At 41.6% G+C, this 20515-nt stretch overlaps 1 protein-coding gene across 1 annotated transcript in view; it reads left to right on the plus strand.

Moving 5' to 3' along the window:
- Positions 1-13766, plus strand: part of LOC126184294 (vitellogenin-1-like) — a 41111-nt gene extending 27345 nt beyond the window's left edge. Inside the window, exons 2-20 of the mRNA XM_049926672.1 lie at positions 5126-5155; positions 5293-5438; positions 6276-6413; positions 6498-6620; positions 6704-6928; positions 7015-7703; positions 7797-7965; positions 8475-9067; positions 9147-9363; positions 9550-9763; positions 9855-10107; positions 10401-10689; positions 10779-11010; positions 11096-11368; positions 11455-11612; positions 11694-11837; positions 11937-12417; positions 12528-12703; positions 12927-13766. Of these exons, the coding sequence (XP_049782629.1) occupies positions 5126-5155; positions 5293-5438; positions 6276-6413; positions 6498-6620; positions 6704-6928; positions 7015-7703; positions 7797-7965; positions 8475-9067; positions 9147-9363; positions 9550-9763; positions 9855-10107; positions 10401-10689; positions 10779-11010; positions 11096-11368; positions 11455-11612; positions 11694-11837; positions 11937-12417; positions 12528-12703; positions 12927-13766 (5390 nt within the window). The remainder of the gene's footprint in view (positions 1-5125; positions 5156-5292; positions 5439-6275; positions 6414-6497; positions 6621-6703; positions 6929-7014; positions 7704-7796; positions 7966-8474; positions 9068-9146; positions 9364-9549; positions 9764-9854; positions 10108-10400; positions 10690-10778; positions 11011-11095; positions 11369-11454; positions 11613-11693; positions 11838-11936; positions 12418-12527; positions 12704-12926) is intronic.
- The last annotated feature ends 6749 nt before the right edge of the window (positions 13767-20515 follow it).

Raw genomic sequence — 20515 nt, forward strand, 5'->3', positions numbered from 1 at the left:
GCTGGAAGAGAAATTGGGATGAGAGCCACATTATTGGTTAAGACGGGTCACGTGGGCTTCAGAATCGTAATGGAATTTCTAGGCATGTGGTAATTCCTCGCAAACGTCTTGACCGTTAAATATCTTATTTATGACGCATTAGGTGCAGGTTGACTTATTTAGGAATATATTGGGAGATAATGGAGTCGCCGGTCTTCCTGACGTATTGACTTACATTTGGTATAGTAGAGCAGACTTCTTCTGACGGTGATATAATGATTTTCGCATTATTATGTTGGCACTGTTTCATCATGTTCTACACATGTTATGTCGTCCTCTTCGAAGGTTCTTCCCAGTGACATAGAACAAAGTAAATTATATATTCCACCAAAAACGCTCGATGTTATAATTCTGTAGCTATAAACATCAAAAATTACTTGTGTGCTTCAGAATTTTCAGCACAGTGTCGGCTATAACTATAAAACTGCACCTTGATATATTCATCGTTTTGAATATATGTAGGATGGACTGTCTTAATTGCCTCACCCAGTACTGTTGATGTTATCTGTAATATACAGGTGGTATTAGAGTCCCTATTTTTATTTCAATTTTTCATCTTTACCAGTGGTACAGTTTCAGCCTTGTTTAGTTCAATTACTGAGAGACTGCCAGAAACAGATGTTGAACAACATACTGTTAAGATGAATCACGTGTGCTTTAGAATGGCAATGAAATGTCTAAACCAACACATAACAGAGCTCAAAACATTTTAGAACGTTCAAAGAAGGCGTACAATTAATTTAAACGTAGCATGTGCTTCAGCCTTATATATCAGTGTTATCACACAAGGAAACATCGAAATTTCTCTATCATCGTGAGCACAGCTTGTTATGAGGATTGCTTCGTTGCGTCTACAGCGAAAATATTGAGAGGCAAATGATAGTACGACATGAGATGTGTGTGTGTGTGTGTGTGTCGCGGTGGGTGAGGGGACGCAGAGAGGGCAGGCTGATCATAATGCAACAAGAGAGTCAATGGCTCCAGCTTCTGTTGGCAAACAACTTCTCCTGTCTGTGAGAACTCCTGAGTCTGCTTATCAATGGCTATTGTCTTTGTAACATAATAAATGAATGGAATTTAGGAAATATAGTTAGTGCAGTGAGAAACCTTGGCTACTATCTGGTCCACCTATCTTGACTTTGGTATTATATGATTATCCTAAATCATTCCCTACAAATGCCAGAATAATACTTGACAATATGCTACGGATATTATCTTCATCTTTCCCTGTCCCTTAGCAGTAATTCTCAGTGAATTTGTTATACAATTTCATTAATTTTATTGCATTCGTCATTATATCTTCATATGCGGTGGTATAATTTAAAACGTGAAAAGATGTCTGAGATACCGAAAACAAGGACAGTTTCTTAAGACCATCATGCAATATGTAAGGTATGACCACTGCGCCAAAATGACTGTCGATTTTTTGTGAATGCGTAGAAAGTGCTCTTTCTCTGCACTGGTTCTATCAGTTACGCATACTTTTGTATTTTATAACTTCTTATCTAGTGTGTATAGGCTTTGAGCGTATCTACATTTCCCCAGGAGTTCAATTCCACGACAGCTCACTGGTTATGTACGATCTCTTGCTATTGTTCGGTCCCAATATATTCGTCGATGTTCATATATACATATACGTCTACATCTACATGGTTACTCCGCAATTCACAATTAAATGCTGGCAGAGGGTTCATTGAACCACCTTTATACTCCTTCACTACCGTTCCACTCTCGAACAGTGCGTAGGAAAAACGAACACTTAGATTTTTCCGTGCGTGCTCTGATTTCTCTTATTTTATTATGATGATCATTTCTCTCACACTCTGAGGAGAAAGTCGGTGATTAAAATTTCATGAGAAGGTCGTGCCGCAGCGAAAAACGCCTTTCTTTTAAACAGCCACCACAAATCGTGTATCATATCCGTGGCACTCTCTCCCCTATTTCACGGTAATACAAAATGAACTACCCTTCTATGAATTTTTTCTGTGTCTACCGTCAATTATATATGATGCGGATTCCGCGTTTCACAGAAATACTCGAGAAGAGGGTGGACAAGTGTAGTGTCTCTTTAGTCGACCTGTTACATTTTCTTAGTGTTCTGCCAATAAATCGCAGTCTTTGGTTCTCTTCCCCCACAGCATTATGTATGTGATCGTTCCAATTCACATTATTCGTAACTGTAATCCGTACGCATTTCGATGAGTCTACAGCCTTTAGATTTGTGTGATTTATCGTGTAACTGAAAATAAGTGGATTCTTTTTAGTCCTAATATGGATGACGTCATACTTTTCATGATTTAGAGTCAATTGCCACTTTTTGCACCATACAGATATCGTGTCTAAATCATTTTGCAATTTGTTTTGATCATCTGATGATATTACATGACGGTGAACGACAGCATCTAAGAGGACTGCTCAGATTGTCTTCTAAATCATTTATGTAGATCAGGATTAACATATGGCCTGTAACAGTTCCTTGGGGAACGTTAGATATTTCTTCTCTTTTACTCAATGACTTTCCGTCAGTTATTACTAACTATTACCTTTCTAACAGGGAATCACGAATACACTCACACAACTGAGACGATAGTCCATAGGCACGCAATTTGATTAGAAGTCACTTTTGAGGAACAGTGTCAAAATCCTTCTGAAAATCCAAAAGTATGGAATCTCTTTGACGTCCCTTCTCGATAGCACTTATTACTTCTTGAGAATAAAGAGCTAGCTGTGTTTCACATGAACGATATTTTCTGAATCCGTGTTGGCTATTCGTCAATAAATCGTTTCCGTCGATGTGACCGAGCGAGGTGAAGCAGTGGTTAGCACCCTGGACTCGCATTCGGGAGGACGACAGTTCAATCCCGCGTCCGGCCATCCTGATTTAGGTTTTCCGTGATTTCCCTAAATCGCTCCAGGCAAATACCGGGATGGTTTCTTTGAAAGGGCACGGCCAACTTACTTCCCCGTCCTTCCCTAATCCGACAAGACCGATGACCTCACTGTTTGGTCTCTTCTCCCAAACAACCCATCCCAACTCCTCGATGTGATTTACAATGTTCTAGCACAGCATGTGCTCCAAAATCCGACTGCAAATCAATGTTAATCATATGGGTCTGTAAGACAGCGGATTTTATGCGATATTTGCTAATATTAACTGAATTTTCCGTCGGTGCTGGGCAGTACATGATAATAATTATTTTAATATTGATATTTGCTAGTTCATCACCAGAAATAAACCGATGTTTTAGTGCAAGGCTCTCTTAAATGTAGCTGACATACTTTATTCTTCTTTTTCTGTGTCTTCTTCTTCCTCTTATGGTTCTTTTTGTTAGTAGCAAGTGTATTTGATTATTATTCAGTTCGAGTCCTCACGTGGGCACGGGTGTGTGTGTTTGTCCTTAGGATGATTTAGGTTAAGTAGTGTGTAAACTTAGGGACTGATGACCTTAGCAATTAAATCCCATAAGATTTCACACACATTTGAACATTTATTATTATTCAGTTAATGTGTACCGTACGAAGTTTGGACTCGCATTCGGGAGGACGGCGGCTCAAACACTCGTCTATTTATCCAGATTTATGTTTTCCGTAGTTTCCCTACATCGCTTAAGGCAAATGCCATAATGATCCCCTTGAAAAGTAATAGCAGATTTGCATTCCCACCTTCCCGTTATCCTGATCTTTTGCCTCGTCTCAAATAACTTTTCCTCGATAAGACGTAAAACCCTAATCTTCTCTCCTTTCATTTAACGTACTGATATGTGTGGTGATGTGCTTGAAGTGCTGCAGTGACTATAAATTAAATATTGCGCCTTTCCAACACAGGATTTGTAGGCAGTTACGGTCTAAATTTGAGCAAGAACTTTCTGGAGAGAGCACTTGGTGAAGAACGGATTCTGCAAGCTGATCGTATCAGGTGACTGTGGTTAGCTGTTACTGGGGAGCTGCCACTGTGTAATCTGGTGATGTGCCGCATAAGCGCTGCTGGGTCGCGGGCACGTGCTTGCTGCAGCAGCTGATCCGGCAAGATCTGCTGAGGCAGGCGCCAGCAGCCACTATATAAACCGCGCCCGGCCTCCTTCTCGTCACCAGCTGCTCCAGTCCACACGATCATGTGGGCCGTGATCCTCTTGGGGCTCCTCGGTAAGTGGTCAGCTCTCCGGCAGCTCAGGAAATCACAGCTACCCAATCTTGCATACCTTTTGGGTAGCTGCTGTTTAAACAGCAGTACTCTTTGAAACTAAGTGCTCAAACAGTTTTCGACGACTGCCCTCAGCAAAACCCATGCTTTATAGTTCATTTTCTAGATAGTTTCCATCTTTCTTATTCTTCTAAAATGTATTCAAAAATTCTCGTTTGCTAGTCCGATGAACTGAAATACCCACTTAAGTTACTTCAAACTCCAGAGATACCCGCCACTTAGTACCAGTTCCTCTCTACTTCCGTAGTTGAGAATGGGGATGCGATTCCCGTTAGCGAGAAGATGTTTTTCTTTGTGGAAGGACAGGGATCAGTTTAACTGCTTTACGAGAACAACTGACGTGCTACTTGAGGTACTAATTGGGGTCTAGCTTCGAAATCCGACATTAATAGGTTGTAAAGCGGTGCATGTATTTTCAGTTGTGCTTTCCAATGATGCCATAACTAGAGAATGATGCAGCCATTACTGAACATCACGAGGTCCGCTGGACCTGTTCACGGAGTCAGTCAGAGTTAAGTTAAAGCGGGAAGGGGGGGGCGGTATGACAGATATTCAAATTCCATCATTATAGTCATGAAACTACCGCTGTTAGAAATACGGTATTTTACTGGGAAATCAGTTTCTGTTGTAGAGTGTAAATTCAGACATGAATACATTCATGACATTATTGGACATCTTTGTCTACATTCCTTCCATTTGTGGTTAATAAAGATAAAAGTAAAACTGATATTTTTATATTGATATTCGAAATAAGTGTCATTCATACCACAATTAATGACCTGTTCAACGAAATTACGATTTGCCACGCATCTAACTCCAGTACTTATAGATTCTTATTTATTGCGTTCATTAGATATCTATAATCTGAAATTTCTTTTGTTTCAGTCGGGGCAACTGCGTCCGAACAGCCAAGCCGTAAGTAGTACATATTATCAGCACGTTCCTGCACCTAAATATAGCCTTGTGATAAACGTATGAAATAGTGCATTTCTTATAACGATTCTGTTTGAAACGTTAAGTAGAACCTGTTAATTTGTGTTGATATTTTTCAGTATGGAAACCGGGATATGAATACGTGTACAACGTTACTGCCACAAGTTTGACCGCACTAAACCAGCTAGCAAACCAATGGAGTGGTCTAACCTACAATGTCACCCTGGTTGCCAGGCCGAGATCGCCGAGAGAGCTTCAGCTGCGGGTAAGTTGTGCTTCTCACTGACAACAACGTTATCGTCCAACAGACCGGAAAAGAAATAAACTTACGAGGATGATGCGTTATAATGGAACTTAATTTATTTATGGGAAAAGAAACTTTCAATCTGCTCGTCTAAAAACGAATGATACAAACTGGATGTGCTACTCCATTTGATGAGTCACGTCATCATCCTGGGAATGTGATATGCTATGGAGAGTAATGCTGGTATCAGCTCCGACGTCTGTACTGTGCCAACTACAAATATGAGACACTGATGCTGCCACAGATATGCAGTGTAAGTGTAACTCTGAACACCGGAGGTAGAAACAAATTCAGATCCTATAACTTGGAGTTACATTAAATTAGAACAGACGCGAATATCTGAAAAATATTGTTTTGGTTGAGGCCAATAAAATCTAGTTAGTGAAAGTAACGTCTCTTCTTACCTTTTCATAAGCATGGAAATACAGTGAGTCACTATTTGCGATGATATGTCAGGCAGTCTGTGCTTATGAAGTGGACTAACAGAGAAGGTCAGGAGATATTATTAAGTGAAGTGTTCTTACCCCATTAATTAAGTTCTCCCGAAACTGATACGTGTCTTGTCAAGTATGAGTAACGTCATTGTAACACGTTACTATTTTCATCTTTCTGAGAAAATCGTTTGATTTTACTGTAATATCAATTAAAAAAAAGTTAAACGGTATGTGCGGCTATAAAAAGTTAGTAGATGGATCAATAAACACGACTATCCACCGACTACCTCGCAATTTTTAAGTAATTGCCTCGATTGTAGACATAAACGACTGATAATATCGTCTTCTCTTTTTTTTCTTGCAGATCTACAACGCAATCTACAGCAGAATACATGCAAATCTGTCTGGAGGATTTGACAATCCTATCCCAGAAGAATATTTGCATTGGAAGCCTCTGAGGCTATCGAAGGCTCCTTTCGACGTGCTCTACAAGGATGGAGAGGTAGTAAATTTCTAGAGTATCTAGATTTTGAGAGAAAACTTTTCACGACTCTGTACTCATCTGATCGCGAAATTACATTCACAGATCGTCGATATGCTCGTCGACTGTTCGCTCACTGATGCAGAAGTTAATCAGCTGAAAGCTCTTGCCAGTATGTTCCAAGTAGACATCGATCCAGAGAAAGGGTCGATATTTAAGAAGTACGAGGTATGTTTGTTGACGTGGACTGTCCTTTTTTCCAGCAATTTTCCCCTCGGAAATGTAAATTCATGCTCCCACGTTATTTACAGCAAACTGTAACTGGAGACTGTATGACTCAATACGCCAGAACTCCGATTCCGAGGTACCTCCTCCAGAGTGAACAAAAGATTGATCTGCCCGAAATCATCGACGGTAAAGCCAAACTAATAGACGTCACGAAAGAGCTAAACAACTCAAGGTGCCGTGACGACCGCCTTTACTACTTCGGTCTGGACGAGAAACCCTTCAACAGTAGCTCAGCACCGTCTCTGGCTGTAAGTTATTTAAATGACTATACTGATCCATATTCTTAAGCTTAACTCAATGTCCATCTAGTGACGTACGTTTTCTTCATTTACAGCATTCGTCCAACAGCAGAGCTATTGTGGCTAACATGTCACAAAACAACTACCTCCTGGGTTACGCGGAGTCAACAGAAAAGATTGTTGTCAGTCCTTTCTTCTACAACCAACAGAAGGGAATGATTGCGAGCACCGTGCGTGCGGTTCTGACTGAACACTTCCGCCTCCGCAAGGTAGTTCAAGCTCCTACCCCCGAATGCCACACCGGAGGTCTCCTGTACAACCACGTTGACTCTTCTGAGGGCAGAGCTCATCTTACCGAGTCTGGCAGCGTAGAAGATCGCGAACAACAGTCAGACGAAGCACTAGAAAGTTCAGAAAGTGCCGCAGCTAGTTACGAGGCGCCGAGGAGATACCGGCGAGCAGTTAGTCCATACCAACAACATCTACCAGAGCCTGGACTGAAAAAGCCACCACACCACCCGTATGAGGCTCTTTTCGTGGCTGTAGGAGGTAAATCTGTACTCTATGACCGACAAGTAAATGCCTCTCGCGTAGCTATTTCATTGGCCAGAGATATTGGCGAAGCACTCTACGACCCACTCTTGATTGCACCAAAAGAAGCCTTATCAAAATTCCCGCTATTGATAAGCCTTCTCCGAGTATTCGACGAGACCAGTCTTAAACGCATTACTGAAAAACTATACAGTGAACAGTCTCCAGAAAATCCGAGCTCGGAGTATGCATGGTAGGTAACGTCCAACTCTGTACATGTAATTATTTTTTTCTAGTACGACAACTTTCAGACCTATATTCATTATTGTGGTGTGTTTCATTGTAGGAGAGCGTACTATATGGCTCTCGCACAAGCTGGTACTGGCCCTGCTCTCCTGAATCTCATCGAGATCATCGAGGAAGACATGATCAGTGGAAGAGCCGCCGCCGAAGCTTTTGCATACATCCCTAAAGCAGCTCGTACACCTGTTCCGGGATACGTCAAGCAGGTCTTCGTAAGTAACTCACTCCGATACTTTATATTTGCTTTCGTTAATGTGACGCTCATTCAGCAAATTTCACTAGCTCTTGAGTAGCTTCGTAGTTTTTAAGGGATAACAATGGCAATGACGAAAAGTGCTCAGTTAATGAGCCCATTGCAGTGCAAAGAAGCAAACTTGCAGAGAATATTAGCTATATTACACTCAGGAAATACTTAAATAGTAAGATTTTGCGTATATGTTATAGATTATTAGAAACGATAGCAGAATTTACCTACTTCCGTCCTACTGCAGTTGCGGTCTCATTTTGTGGTACAGGCGTCAATGGTGGTGAAACAGGTCTTGACGGATACGCAAGGATTGTTTAGCAAAAACACAAAGCTCCTACTCTTTTCAAACTATCTCTCTCCAGGAACAGTACTGACCTTTCTCAGTCACTGTACTAACCTTTCTGTGCATTCGTAATCATAAGAAATACAAATTTAAATGAACAGCGAATATATTATCTGACATTTTGATTGCAGAAATTTGCCACCGGAGATGCATCTGACAAGTACCCGCTGAACATCACTGCAATATTGGCCGCCACTGAACTCATCCATTTGGCCCAAGTGAGCAATGTATCCAATTCACGCTACCCGAAAGATAACTATGAAGACTTGCTGGGTGACTATAACCCCGAATACGTGAAACAGTTGGGAGACAAGCTGAGGCGCGCTGTAGAAGACGCTTACAGCCCGAATATTCAACTGTACATCAGGGCCCTCGGCAACATTGGACATCCAGACATCGTGAAAGTCTTTAAACCTTACTTGGAAGGACGCAGACCCGTTTCTACCTTCCAGCGATTTATGATGGTCATGTCACTGGACAAACTTGCCGAAGCTTATCCAGAGATAGCGCAGAACATATTCCTGCAGCTCTTCCAGAACACTGGAGAAACGCACGAGATCAGATGTGCTTCGGCTCTGTTGTTGGTGGCGACGAACCCACCGGCTAGCGTCCTGCAGGAACTGGCTCATTTCTCAAACCTCGACCATAACACCCAGGTGAAAGCAGCAGTCAAGAGCATAATACAGTCAGCCGTCAGCCTACTTCGGCCCGAGGACTCTGAGCTGTAAGTATTCACTTTCAAGAGATCATTATACTAAATCATATTGTGCAAACTTCTGATAGTGTCATCCTTCGATCCGTAGTGCTGTGGCTGCCAAATCTGCCCTTAATTTGTTGACAACGGAAGAATATGGACTGGACAAGTCCTTTGGAGATATCAGCAGCGCCGTTGTTGAGGACTTCGACTTGGCATACAAGCAATTATCGGCATTTATCGGCAGTGTGGACAGTTACGTACACAGTGCGGCTTCAGTAAAACTTCAGAAGTTCCACGGCCCGCTCATCAGTCACCGTTCAGAGGTAAGCCAGCATTATTAAAAACACAATCATACGGATACAGTGATGTTACACTTAGTTTCCGCACTTCATTGTCCAAGAAATGAATTACTTAGTTATTATTACGTATCGTACCGTACGTTGTGTCTGCTGTACTCGTATGAAACTGGTGACAGGTATTTTGATATGAAATTCATTTACACAACACAGGTAACCTCGATGGTCAGCAGCGTTCGGCAGCTGGTAAGAGTTTTACTAAATCAGACGAGCGAATCCGAACCTTCATCGGCCAGCGACCCTGCAAGAAAGCTAAACATACAGAGAAACGTCAGCGAACCTCTCGAGGGCAACATCCTTCTCAATCTTTTTGCATCGAAATCATTTGTAGCGTACGACAACATCACCATTGAGCTGCTTAAAGAATGTTAGTAGACGCTATTTCTTTTATCATTATTCAGAAATAAAAAATTCAGATCACACAAACTATTGCTCAAAAATGATATTTTATTTCACAGTTATCCAGGACGAGCTCCAAGACCTACGCGTTGGCAACAGCTACAACAAAACAATTCTGGCGAACTCAGCATCGGCCAGCATAGGTCTTCCTTCAATACTGGGTTTGCCATGCAATATAAAATTCGACGCCCCTACATTTGTTTCGATTCGGGTAAATGCGACGGCTGAGATTCACCCAGACATTGAGAAGCTCTTGTCGGAACCCGAACAGCGTCTCCAGTCCCTAAGTGTAAAGTCTGAAATCCAGGCCACGTAAGTGTATTTCATGATTTTAAAATATAAATTGTAAAAAACAAGTGTGTTGTTTATTGAAAGTCTGTGAATGGTTGGGCTTTACAAGCATAGTACAATTGTAAGCCAATGCGAATCCCATCACATTCGGGATTTGATGTAATTGCCAAATCTCCAGAGGGAAAATGCATGCCCCATTCACAACTCGTGCTTTAAGCACACTTTCATGGAAATATTAGAACTGCTTACTAATTTAGTTTCCTCTGCTCAGCTGCTTTACAGTTCTCGTAAACCACGAGTGTTCTGCTTTTCAGGTACGCTTCACAACTGAACTCCAAGATCAATATCATCTTCCCACTCGAGAGGAAAGTGTACGAGTCATCGCTCGTGCAGAATCTACAGGTTTACGTTCCGGTGAAGTTGCATATTTCCCACAATCTGCCGCAGAATCTTACGACGATTAAGGTCCAGCCACTAGACAAGAACCAAAAATACCCACTCGTCCGCGTGAGCCGCGCACCTACCACCGCTGTGTGGTCGCCGATCCCACTCATCAACGCCGGTGAAAACCGCCGCATCGTGCACGTGAGGCCAGTGGTGCAGGTAAGAAAACGTTATTTTGTATTACTGGTTGCGGGTAGTAAGTCGCTTACATTCATTACATTGATTTGTTTGCTCTTACGTTTACGCAGGCTCAGCGCGTGTTTGGTAAGGACTCAACTGGCATGGCCTTCATCGTAGACTACAAGTCTGAAGCTGAATTCATTGACAGGAAGGCTGCAGCCAATCACGCAAAGAAATTCGACGTTTGGTCGAGTGTATACTTCCCATGGGCTTCGGATGAAATTTATTACTACAACCACACACTCTACTACGCACCAGAAGAATCGTCGGCCAAGGACGTTACGATACAAATTAGAGCTCGTAGGTGTTATTGGCCTTCAAGTTTTGTAAACAGTCTGGAATTAAAAGTAATACGTACATTAACCAAAGTGCTTGTGATTTCCAGTCAAGAAGGAGTACACGAAATTCTTTCCGGGCCTGGAGAGCAGGAGTGACGAGCAGTCTTTGGAATCAGACGATGAAGAGGAGCCACGAAGCTACAGGTCCATGCAGAGACGTCATCCAAAACTCCATCACAAGAGGGCAGCAGAGTCTTCTGACGAGGACAATTATGAACAGCTTGTGAATCAAATGAAGAACAGGAAGCTTGCAAACGCCGATTTGTTTGTAAAACCGCTGGAACAGAGTCTGGAATCCTTTGAAAAGGGCATTTTAGAACGTGAGTAACAGCGCACATTTTAATATCAACTTCACTGGAACATTAGAATACATGAATGTCGGATTCTGACTTAACTTTCATTTCAGGTGGAACATCTTACATCCTTGAAATGAGAGTGATGTTCGAGCAGCCTCGTGGTGGGGATTACCGTTTGTCACTGATGCATTCTCGTAACACTCTCAGAGCTGTTACATTATCAGACGCGGAATATTGGTCCAAACCAGCAAGAGGACGCATTTACCAGGTATATATAGACCATAGCAGTCTCCAGATCAAGAGCATGTTTGTAGTGCGTACTCATATCCGTAAGTAATTGTGCTTTCAGGCGTCTGCTGAAGCGATTGGTTTATTCCCACTGTTGCCCGAAATGAACTTCGAAAAGGCGTACAGTTCCAACCCTAACTCAACTATATCCTTTTCGTATCTCTCAGAATATGAAGGTGCCAAGAAGTCGCATATCTTTGCAGAGGTAAGTTATTTTCTAGACGAAACAATTGTTGAAACAGATGTTAATATATGATTTATGAGAGAATAGATTCACAGTTATGATGTGTGATTTTTTTTTCAGTTGAAAGCAGGGCGCAGCGAAAGGTTGAAGGTACAGATCGGCAAGAGTGGCATCGCCAAGAAATGTCGTGAACAAATGCGAGAAGGAAACAACATTTTGTACGCATGCCGAAACGCCACAGAGCAGTCAGGATTGCTCGACTACTTTTCCGTTAAGGGAAGCTTCGACGACTTGTCTCTGGGATTCATTAACAGCACTTACCAAGTATACTCATATGCCAGGCACCTATTGTACCCGTTCATTTCTGAAATACCGGATCTGAGAGCTGCCCACCAGGTGACGAGCGGCAGATTTGACGGGCATCTGTGGTTCTCCCCGAAATGGGATTCTTTCAACGCCTCCCTGAACGTACCAGCCCTGTCGACGAACTTCACTGACGTCAGAGGATGGCCAAAAGGCAAAGTCCAACTGTGGCTGCCGCATCCATCACGACACGTTGCTGAGAAGCTTTCCAGAGGATACCAACATCGTTACGTCGCTCGTAAGTACCTCAAAGCGCCAGAATTTTCCTTACTCAGAATGCCTCCTTATTCACCATCGCGTTTGTCTGGACCATATGACTCACTATTGTGCTAAATTTTCCTATTGCAGCTGCATGTTCCTTGGACAAGCGCAACATGACAACATTCGACAACCTGACTATACCGCTCGAGTTGCCCGAATGCTGGACTCTGATTCTATCACTTGTACCGAAACCAGTCTATGACGAAGAATTAAGCTACGTAAACGTCAGTGTTCTCGCAATGCAGGAGCAGTCAGGCGCAAGGGTAATTACCATTTGCTATAAAAATAGCTCTTTTAACTGTCATATAGCAGTATAAGTGAACTTAATTCGTCATGTTTTGTGCCCATTTTTATTCTTGAACAGTTTCTTATGTTTTCAGTCACAGAATCCATTGTTGCTAGAGAATGATAAGCAACATGATTTGAAACGGTTGCCAAGATCTGTTTTGTAATTAAATGCCACGATGTATGCGCTCTGTGTTTCAGAAATTCAAGATACAAATCGGAAAACACTATATTGAGCAAGATTCAACGAAGTACATTGTAGTAGACCGGATGAAGCATAACCTACGTTCTGATGAAACAACGCACGTGGATGTGGATGGAGCAGTGTTCGCAGTGGGTGCGCTCCTACCCAGTGGCAGCAGCTGGCTGTCCGTGCCGCTGTACGGCCTAAGTCTGCACTACGATGGAGAACGAGCCCTGTTGCTGGTCAACGAGACCTACAAGGACTCTGCCAGAGGCCTTTGCGGTACCTACGATGGCGAAACGGTGACCGACTTGACCATCCCCGAGAACTGTATCTTGAAGGACCCTCGCCATTTCGTCGCACGCTACGTCATTCCGGAGACCTGCCAAGTCGACAGTGTCAAGCGCTTGCAGTCAGAGGCGAATAACGTTCCCTGCTACCCGTACGAAATCTTTCCGGCTGACAACATCATCGCCAGGCAATATCCCAGCCCTTACAGAGCTGCTGCACGTAGCGTGGACAGTGACGAATCATCCGCTAGCGACGAAGAATCTGCTTCTCGTGAATCGCGCAGCTACAAGTCTCTGGGCAACCTCCGTCCGGTGAAGGTCGTCAAGGCACTGGAGCACGCGGGCAAGCTGGCGTTCAGCATTCAGAAGGTTAAACAGTGCTTGCCGCCTCTAGTGGCTGACAAGGTGGAGTGGAGGAAAATCCCATACCACTTCATCAACAAAACCTCTGCTGGCCTCCACTGGTTCCAACAAGTGAAGAAGTCGCCACAGAACTTCGATTTCAGCCAGAAGTCGAAGAATGCCGAAATACGCACCGAAATCCACTTGTCATGCAGACAACCATGAAATACTGACAAAATGTAAACAACTTCTAAGTGTGCAAAGATGTTCACATGGTTAGAAAGATGAAATAAATCTTTTCTCTCAATCTGCATATCTTTTTTTTTTCACTGTAGAATTAGATTTCAATAATCTCCATACCTGATCCCTGCCTTAAATAAAAAACTAAACACACAAATTAGAACATTAACATTTTCATAATAATGGACGGAAAGATCACGTTTCTCGTCTACTAATGCACCCCAACGCAACTGCAAAATGACTTATAACGTATTTATTCTAGACAAGTGCTGAGAAAATTTCTTTATTGTATGTGAGTTGATTTGAGTGATAGCTCTGGACTCTAAGGTGTATCAAGCTGAGTGCTAGCAATTATGCTTATGCCGTACAAACACACGTTGCAGGCCAACTTAGAATTTCCCAATCTGACACATAGTTTTAACTTGTCAAATATAGTCAACACAACATCTGTTCCATACCCCATAAAATAATTCATTCTCACCAAACAAGTAAATGTTTTTCGGAGTAAGCTTTCAGACTTAAATGTAGGAGACTGATTTGAAAATTGAGTCAGCTTAACAATTTAGTAACGAAATAAATTACATCTACATCTATTTGGATACTCGGCAAATCACATTTAAGTGAACCACCTTCACAATTCTCTGTTATTCCAATCTCGTATAGCGCGTGGAAAAAAACCTATATCTGTCCGTGCGAGTTCTGATTTCCTTTATTTTATTATGGCGATCGTTTCTCCCAACGTAGGTCGGCGTCAGCAAAATATTTCCGCATTCGGAGGAGAAAGTTGGTGATTGAAATTTCGTGAGAACACTTCGCCGCAACGAAAAACGTCTTTGTTTTAATGATGTCCATCCCAAATCCTGTATCATTTCAGTGACACTCTCTCCTCTATTTCGTGATAATGCAAACCGTGCTGCCCTTCTTTGCACTTTTTCGGTGTACTCCGTCAATCGTATCTGGTAAGGATCCCACACCGCGCAGCAGTACTCTCAAAGAGGACGGTCAAGTGTAGTGTAGACAGTCTCTTTAGTCGACCTGTTACATTTTCTAAGTGTTTTGGCAATAAAACGCAGTCTTTTGTTTGCTTTTCCCACAACATCATGTATGTGATCGTTCCGACTCACGTTATTCGTAATTGTAATTCCTTGGTATTTAGTTGAATTTACTGCCTTTGTATTTGACCAATTTATCGTACAAGCCAAGTTTAACGGATTTCTTTTAGCACTCATGTGGATGACCTTACACTTTTCGTTATTGAGGGTCAATTACCAATTGTCGCATCATACAGATATCTTTTCTAAATAGTTTTGCACTTTGTTTTGATCTTCTGAAGACTTTACTAATCGATAAACGACAGCGTCATCTGCAAACAACCTAAGACGGCTGCTCAGATTGTCTCCCAAATCGTCTATATAGATATGGAACAACGAAGGGCATATAACACTACCTGTGTCGAATAATAAACGAATTTTGTGAAGTATAAGGCGAAGCTAAACACTCCCAAGAGTAAACGCTACGAACAACGACGCAACACAAAATACTGTCTCGACAATGTCAGTGATTAATACCTTTTCTTCCATCTTCGATTAGTACTGCAAACATCATAGAAACCAAATTAAATTAGTTATTTATGATTCACTAGTGACAGAGTCTTACATGATTCCACACTGCTGTGATAAACCGGTAAACCGGTAACCATAAATTAAGGGAAACTAATAACAACATTTTATTTTGTGTTCTGCTCGTTAGGTAAATCTTTACATAATATTGGCTCTCCATCTTTCTCTGTCTAATGCCATTCTCTTTGCCATTACATAACACTTTTATCTATGACATATATCTTATCCTCCCTCGTTTGCTTTTTCTTTTCGCTGTCTCTTCTAATATAACTGTTAAAACGTTTTTCTTTATTTTTAACATCTCCTGCGTTACCTGCTTTTTTTCCAAACCTTCTGAAATATTTCTGTCCAGCTTGTCTTCTGTATTCTACTCCATATCGATATCTCAAAGGCTTCCAAACTCTTTTCATTTTCTTTCGTTAACGTCCACGTTTCTGTGCCATACAACACCACGATCATCATAAAACATTTAGCAGTCTTTTTTTCAGTTGTCTGTTCAGTTCTCCATGCTTAAAAGAAAACTTGAATGTCATATCAAACAGGTTGTAGTTGGTAAAGACTCCAAGCTTCCATACGTTGGCGAAAATATATGTTGAAGTTGGTGGTAGGCATAAAACCTCCGAAATCGTACTGAATGCCTTTTCAGAAAATTATTTTGAACAACTAGTTCAAGAGCCAGTCGACGTGTAAATGGTTGGACAACATATTTGACCTCATAGCAACAAATAATCTGGACCAAATAGGGAGCATCATGACATACAGGTATTGGTGACCACAAAGTTGTTGTAGCTTAATACCGAAACATCCAAACCCACCAAAAATTAACGCAAAATACATCTGTTTAAAATAAAAGCAGAAAGATTCGCTCGACACCTTCTTCCAATATGACTTTGTAAGTAGACAAGATGTGGTTTAAACTGAGAGAAGTACTATCGACAGCAGTTGAGAGATATGTACCAAAAAAATTAACACGAAATGGTGCTGAATCCCTGTGGTACACAAAACAGGTCAGAACACTATTGCAGGAGCAACGCAAAAAGCGTGCCAAATTTAAAAGAATGCACAGTCGCCAAGATTGGTGAATTTTACGGAAGCTCGAAATTTAGCGCAAACTTCAGTGCTAGTTGCTTTTAATAGTTCCACAATGAAACTCCGTCTCGAAATCTGGCAGAAAACCCAAAGAGTTTCTGCTCATATGTAAAGTACATCAGTGGCTAGACACAATCAATATCTTCACTGCGCGAAACAATGACAATGTTACCGATGACAGTGCTGCTAAAGCAGAGTTACTATTCACAGCCTTCTGAAATCTCTTCACGGAAGAAGATGAAGTAAATATTCTAGAATTCGAATCAAGAACAGCTACAACATAAGTAGTGACAAGTTTTCAAAGTTGTAGGATTAACAACTTGCTTTAGGAATCCAAAAAATCTTAGAATATTGCTCGAGTGTGTGGTACCCGTACTATAGAGGACTAACTCTGTTGAACAGTAAGAAATCCTTCAGAGTGGCAAAAGAATTTGCATAATATAAATGTAGATCAGGGATCGCCAAACTTTTTGTCTCATCGACACTTCATATGTCTTCTTATCGACCCACAGATTAAGTATTAACAAAAACACGTAAATCATTTTTTGCACTTCTGATGCTGAATTCATAGTTTCCATATCTTATAAAATTTTCCCACTAACATTAACAGAAAAAGAAGATGTTACCCACTGTTATTGTTGTTGTTGCTGTGGCCTTCAGGCCTGAGACTGGTTTGATGCAGCTCTCCATGCTACTCTATCCTGTGCAAGCTTCTTCATCTCCCAGTACCTACTGCAACCTATATCCTTCAGAATCTGTTTAGTGTATTCATCTCTTGGTCTCCCTCTACGATTTATACACTCCACGCTGCCCTCCAACACTAAATTGGTGATCCCTTGATGCCTCAGAACATGTCCTACCAACCGATCCCTTCTTCTAGTTAAGTTGTGCCACAAACTTCTCTTCTCCCCAATCCTATTCAATACCTCATCATTAGTTATATGATCTACCCATCTAATCTTCAGCATTATTCTGTAGCACCACATTTCGAAAGCTTCTATTCTCTTCTTGTCCAAACTAGTTATCGTCCATGTTTCACTTCCATACGTGGCTACGCTCCATACAAATACTTTCAGAAACGACTTCCTGACACTTAAATCAATACTCGGTGTTAACAAATTTCTCTTCTTCAGAAACGCTTTCCTTGCCATTGCCTGTCTACATTTTATATCCTCTCTACTTCGACCATCATCAGTTATTTTGCTCCCCAAATAGCAAAACTCCTTTACTACTTTAAGTGTCTCATTTCCTAACCTAATTCCCCCAGCATCACCCGACTTAATTCGACTACATTCTATTATCCTCGTTTTGCTTTTGTTGATGTTCATCTTATACCCACCTTTCATGACACTGTCCATTCCGTTCAAATGCTCTTCCAAGTCCTTTGCAGTCTCTGACAGAATTACAATGTCATCGGCGAACCTCAAAGTTTTTATTTCTTCTGCATGGATTTTAATACCTACTCCGAAATTTCTTTTGTTTCCTTCACTGCTTGCTCAATATGCAGTTTCAATAACATCGGGGATAGGTTACAACCCTGTCTCACTCCCTTCTCAACCACTGCTTCCCTTTCGTGCCCCTCGACTCTTATAACTGCCATCTGGTTTCTGTACAAATTGTAAATAGCCTTTCGTTCCCTGTATTTTACCCCTGCCACCTTCAGAATTTGAAAGAGAGTATTCCAGTCAACATTGTCAAAAGCTTTCTCTAAGTCTACAAATGCAAGAAACGTAGGCTTGCCTTTCCTTAATCTAGCTTCTAAGATAAGTCGTAGGGTCAGTATTGTCTCACGTGTTCCAACATTTCTACGGAATCCAAACTGATCTTCCCCGAGGTCAGCTTCTACCAGTTTTTCCATTCGTCTGTAGAGAATCCGCGTTAGTATTCTGCATCCGTGACTTATTAAACTGATAGTTCGGTAATTTTCACATCTGTCAGCACCTGCTTTCTTTGAGATCGGAATTATTATATTCTTCTTGAAGTCTGAGGGTATTTCGCCTCTCTCATACATCTTGCTCACCAGATGGTAGAGTCTCGTCAGGACTGGCTCTCCCAAGGCCGTCAGTAGTTCTAATGGGATGTTGTCTACTCCCGGGGCCTTGTTTCGACTCAGGTCTTTCAGTGCTCTGTCAAACTCTTCACCCAGTATCGTATCTCCCATTTCATCTTCATCTACATCCTCTTCCATTTCCATAATATTGTCCTCAAGTACATCGCCCTAGTATAGACCCTCTATATACTCTTTCCACCTTTCTGCTTTCCCTTCTTTGCTTAGAACTGGGTTTCCCTCTGAGATCTTGATATTCATACAAGTGGCTCTCTTTTCTCCAGAGGTCTCTTTAATTTTCCTGTAGGCAGTATCTATCTTACCCCTAATGAGATAACCCTCTACATCCTTACATTTGTCCTCTAGCCATCCCTGCTTAGCCATTTTGCACTTCCTGTCGATCTTGTTTTTGAGACGTTTATATTCATTTTTGCCTGCTTCATTTACTGCATTTTTATATTTTCTCCTTTCATCAATTAAATTCAGTATTTCTTCTGTTACCCAAGGATTTCTACTAGCCCTCGTCTTTTTACCTACTAGGTCCTCTGCTGCCTTCACTACTTCATCTCTCAAAGCTACCTATTCTTCTTCTACTGTATTTCTTTCCCACATTCCTGGCAATTGTTCCCTTATGGTCTCTCTGAAACTCTGTACAACCTCTGGTTTAATCAGTTTATCCAGGTCCCATCTCCTTAAATTCCCATCTTTTTGCAGTTTTTTCAGTTCTAATCTACAGTTCATAACCAATAGATTGTTATCAGAGTCCACATCTGCCCCTGGAAATGTCTTACAATTTAAAACCTGGTTCCTAAATCTCTGTCTTACCATTATGTAATCTATTTGAAACCTGTCAGTATCTGTTATTATAACCTTAAAAATAGCAAATTTATGGATTGGTGGGCATTTGTCCATAACTCTGAAACTGTACGTTTCATAATATGTGAAATACACAATTATATTTGAAAGTATCATATAAATTATATTGGATAAAAATTTGTTACTGTCATTTTTCAACTACAACTGAATACCTTAAAAGTATGTTAACATTCGTTTTTATTAAAATAGTTGATATTAGTGGGATGGGTGTATCTGAAGAGAAGCAGAAAGATTATTGACGTTCGGCTTAAAATCGGTAATATTTAGTCACAAATCACCACCGAACCAATATGTTCCTCTGTTTATCCAAAACTGCGTTCACGTGGCTAAAACCAGCTTCAACCATGTTTGAAGTTGGGAATGCAAGTAAGGAAGTTTCGTCTTCTGCTCTGAGCTTGGTATATTTATTTGGAATATTGATATTGTTCCGAAATACACTGAGCTTTTTATTTTTATACAACGCTTTAGCTTCTAGATCTACACATACACTGATGAGGCAAAACATTGTGAGCACTGCCAACCACGAGGTTGTATGCTGCCTGGTGGCGTTGAGGGCACGTGACATGGTAAGAGAAGTATATGAGCGGAACAGAGACAAATGGGGAATCATTCTAGCAACGATAAGTAGAACAAATGCGGAAATTGCCGACTTAAGCGACTTTCACAAAAGCTAGATTGTTGTGGCCCAGTGCCTGGGATCGGGCATCTCGGGAACTGTGAAACTGGTCGGTTGTTCGCCTGCTACTGTCGTGAGAATCTATGGAAAGTGGTGAAGAATGCTAAAACCACGAGTAGGTGACAAGAAGTTGGACGTCCATCACAGATTCTAGGGATCTGAGGCTTACCCACTCTCTAAAGCAGAATAGGCGGTGAACTGTGGAAGATCTGACGACAGAGTACAGTGCTGGCGCAGGCATAAGTGTTTTGGAGCACACCGTTCAGCGCACCGTCTTGAACATGGTGTTCCGCAGCAGAGGGGCCCCTACGTGTTCCCATATGGACCCAACAACATCGTCGATTATGATTACAATGGGCACAGGATAATCGAGACTGGACCGTGGATCAATCGAATCGTGGTGCCTGGTCGGATGAATCTTGTTTAT

The sequence above is a fragment of the Schistocerca cancellata genome, chromosome 4 (assembly GCF_023864275.1).
Source record: "Schistocerca cancellata isolate TAMUIC-IGC-003103 chromosome 4, iqSchCanc2.1, whole genome shotgun sequence".
Lineage (NCBI taxonomy): Eukaryota > Metazoa > Arthropoda > Insecta > Orthoptera > Acrididae > Schistocerca > Schistocerca cancellata.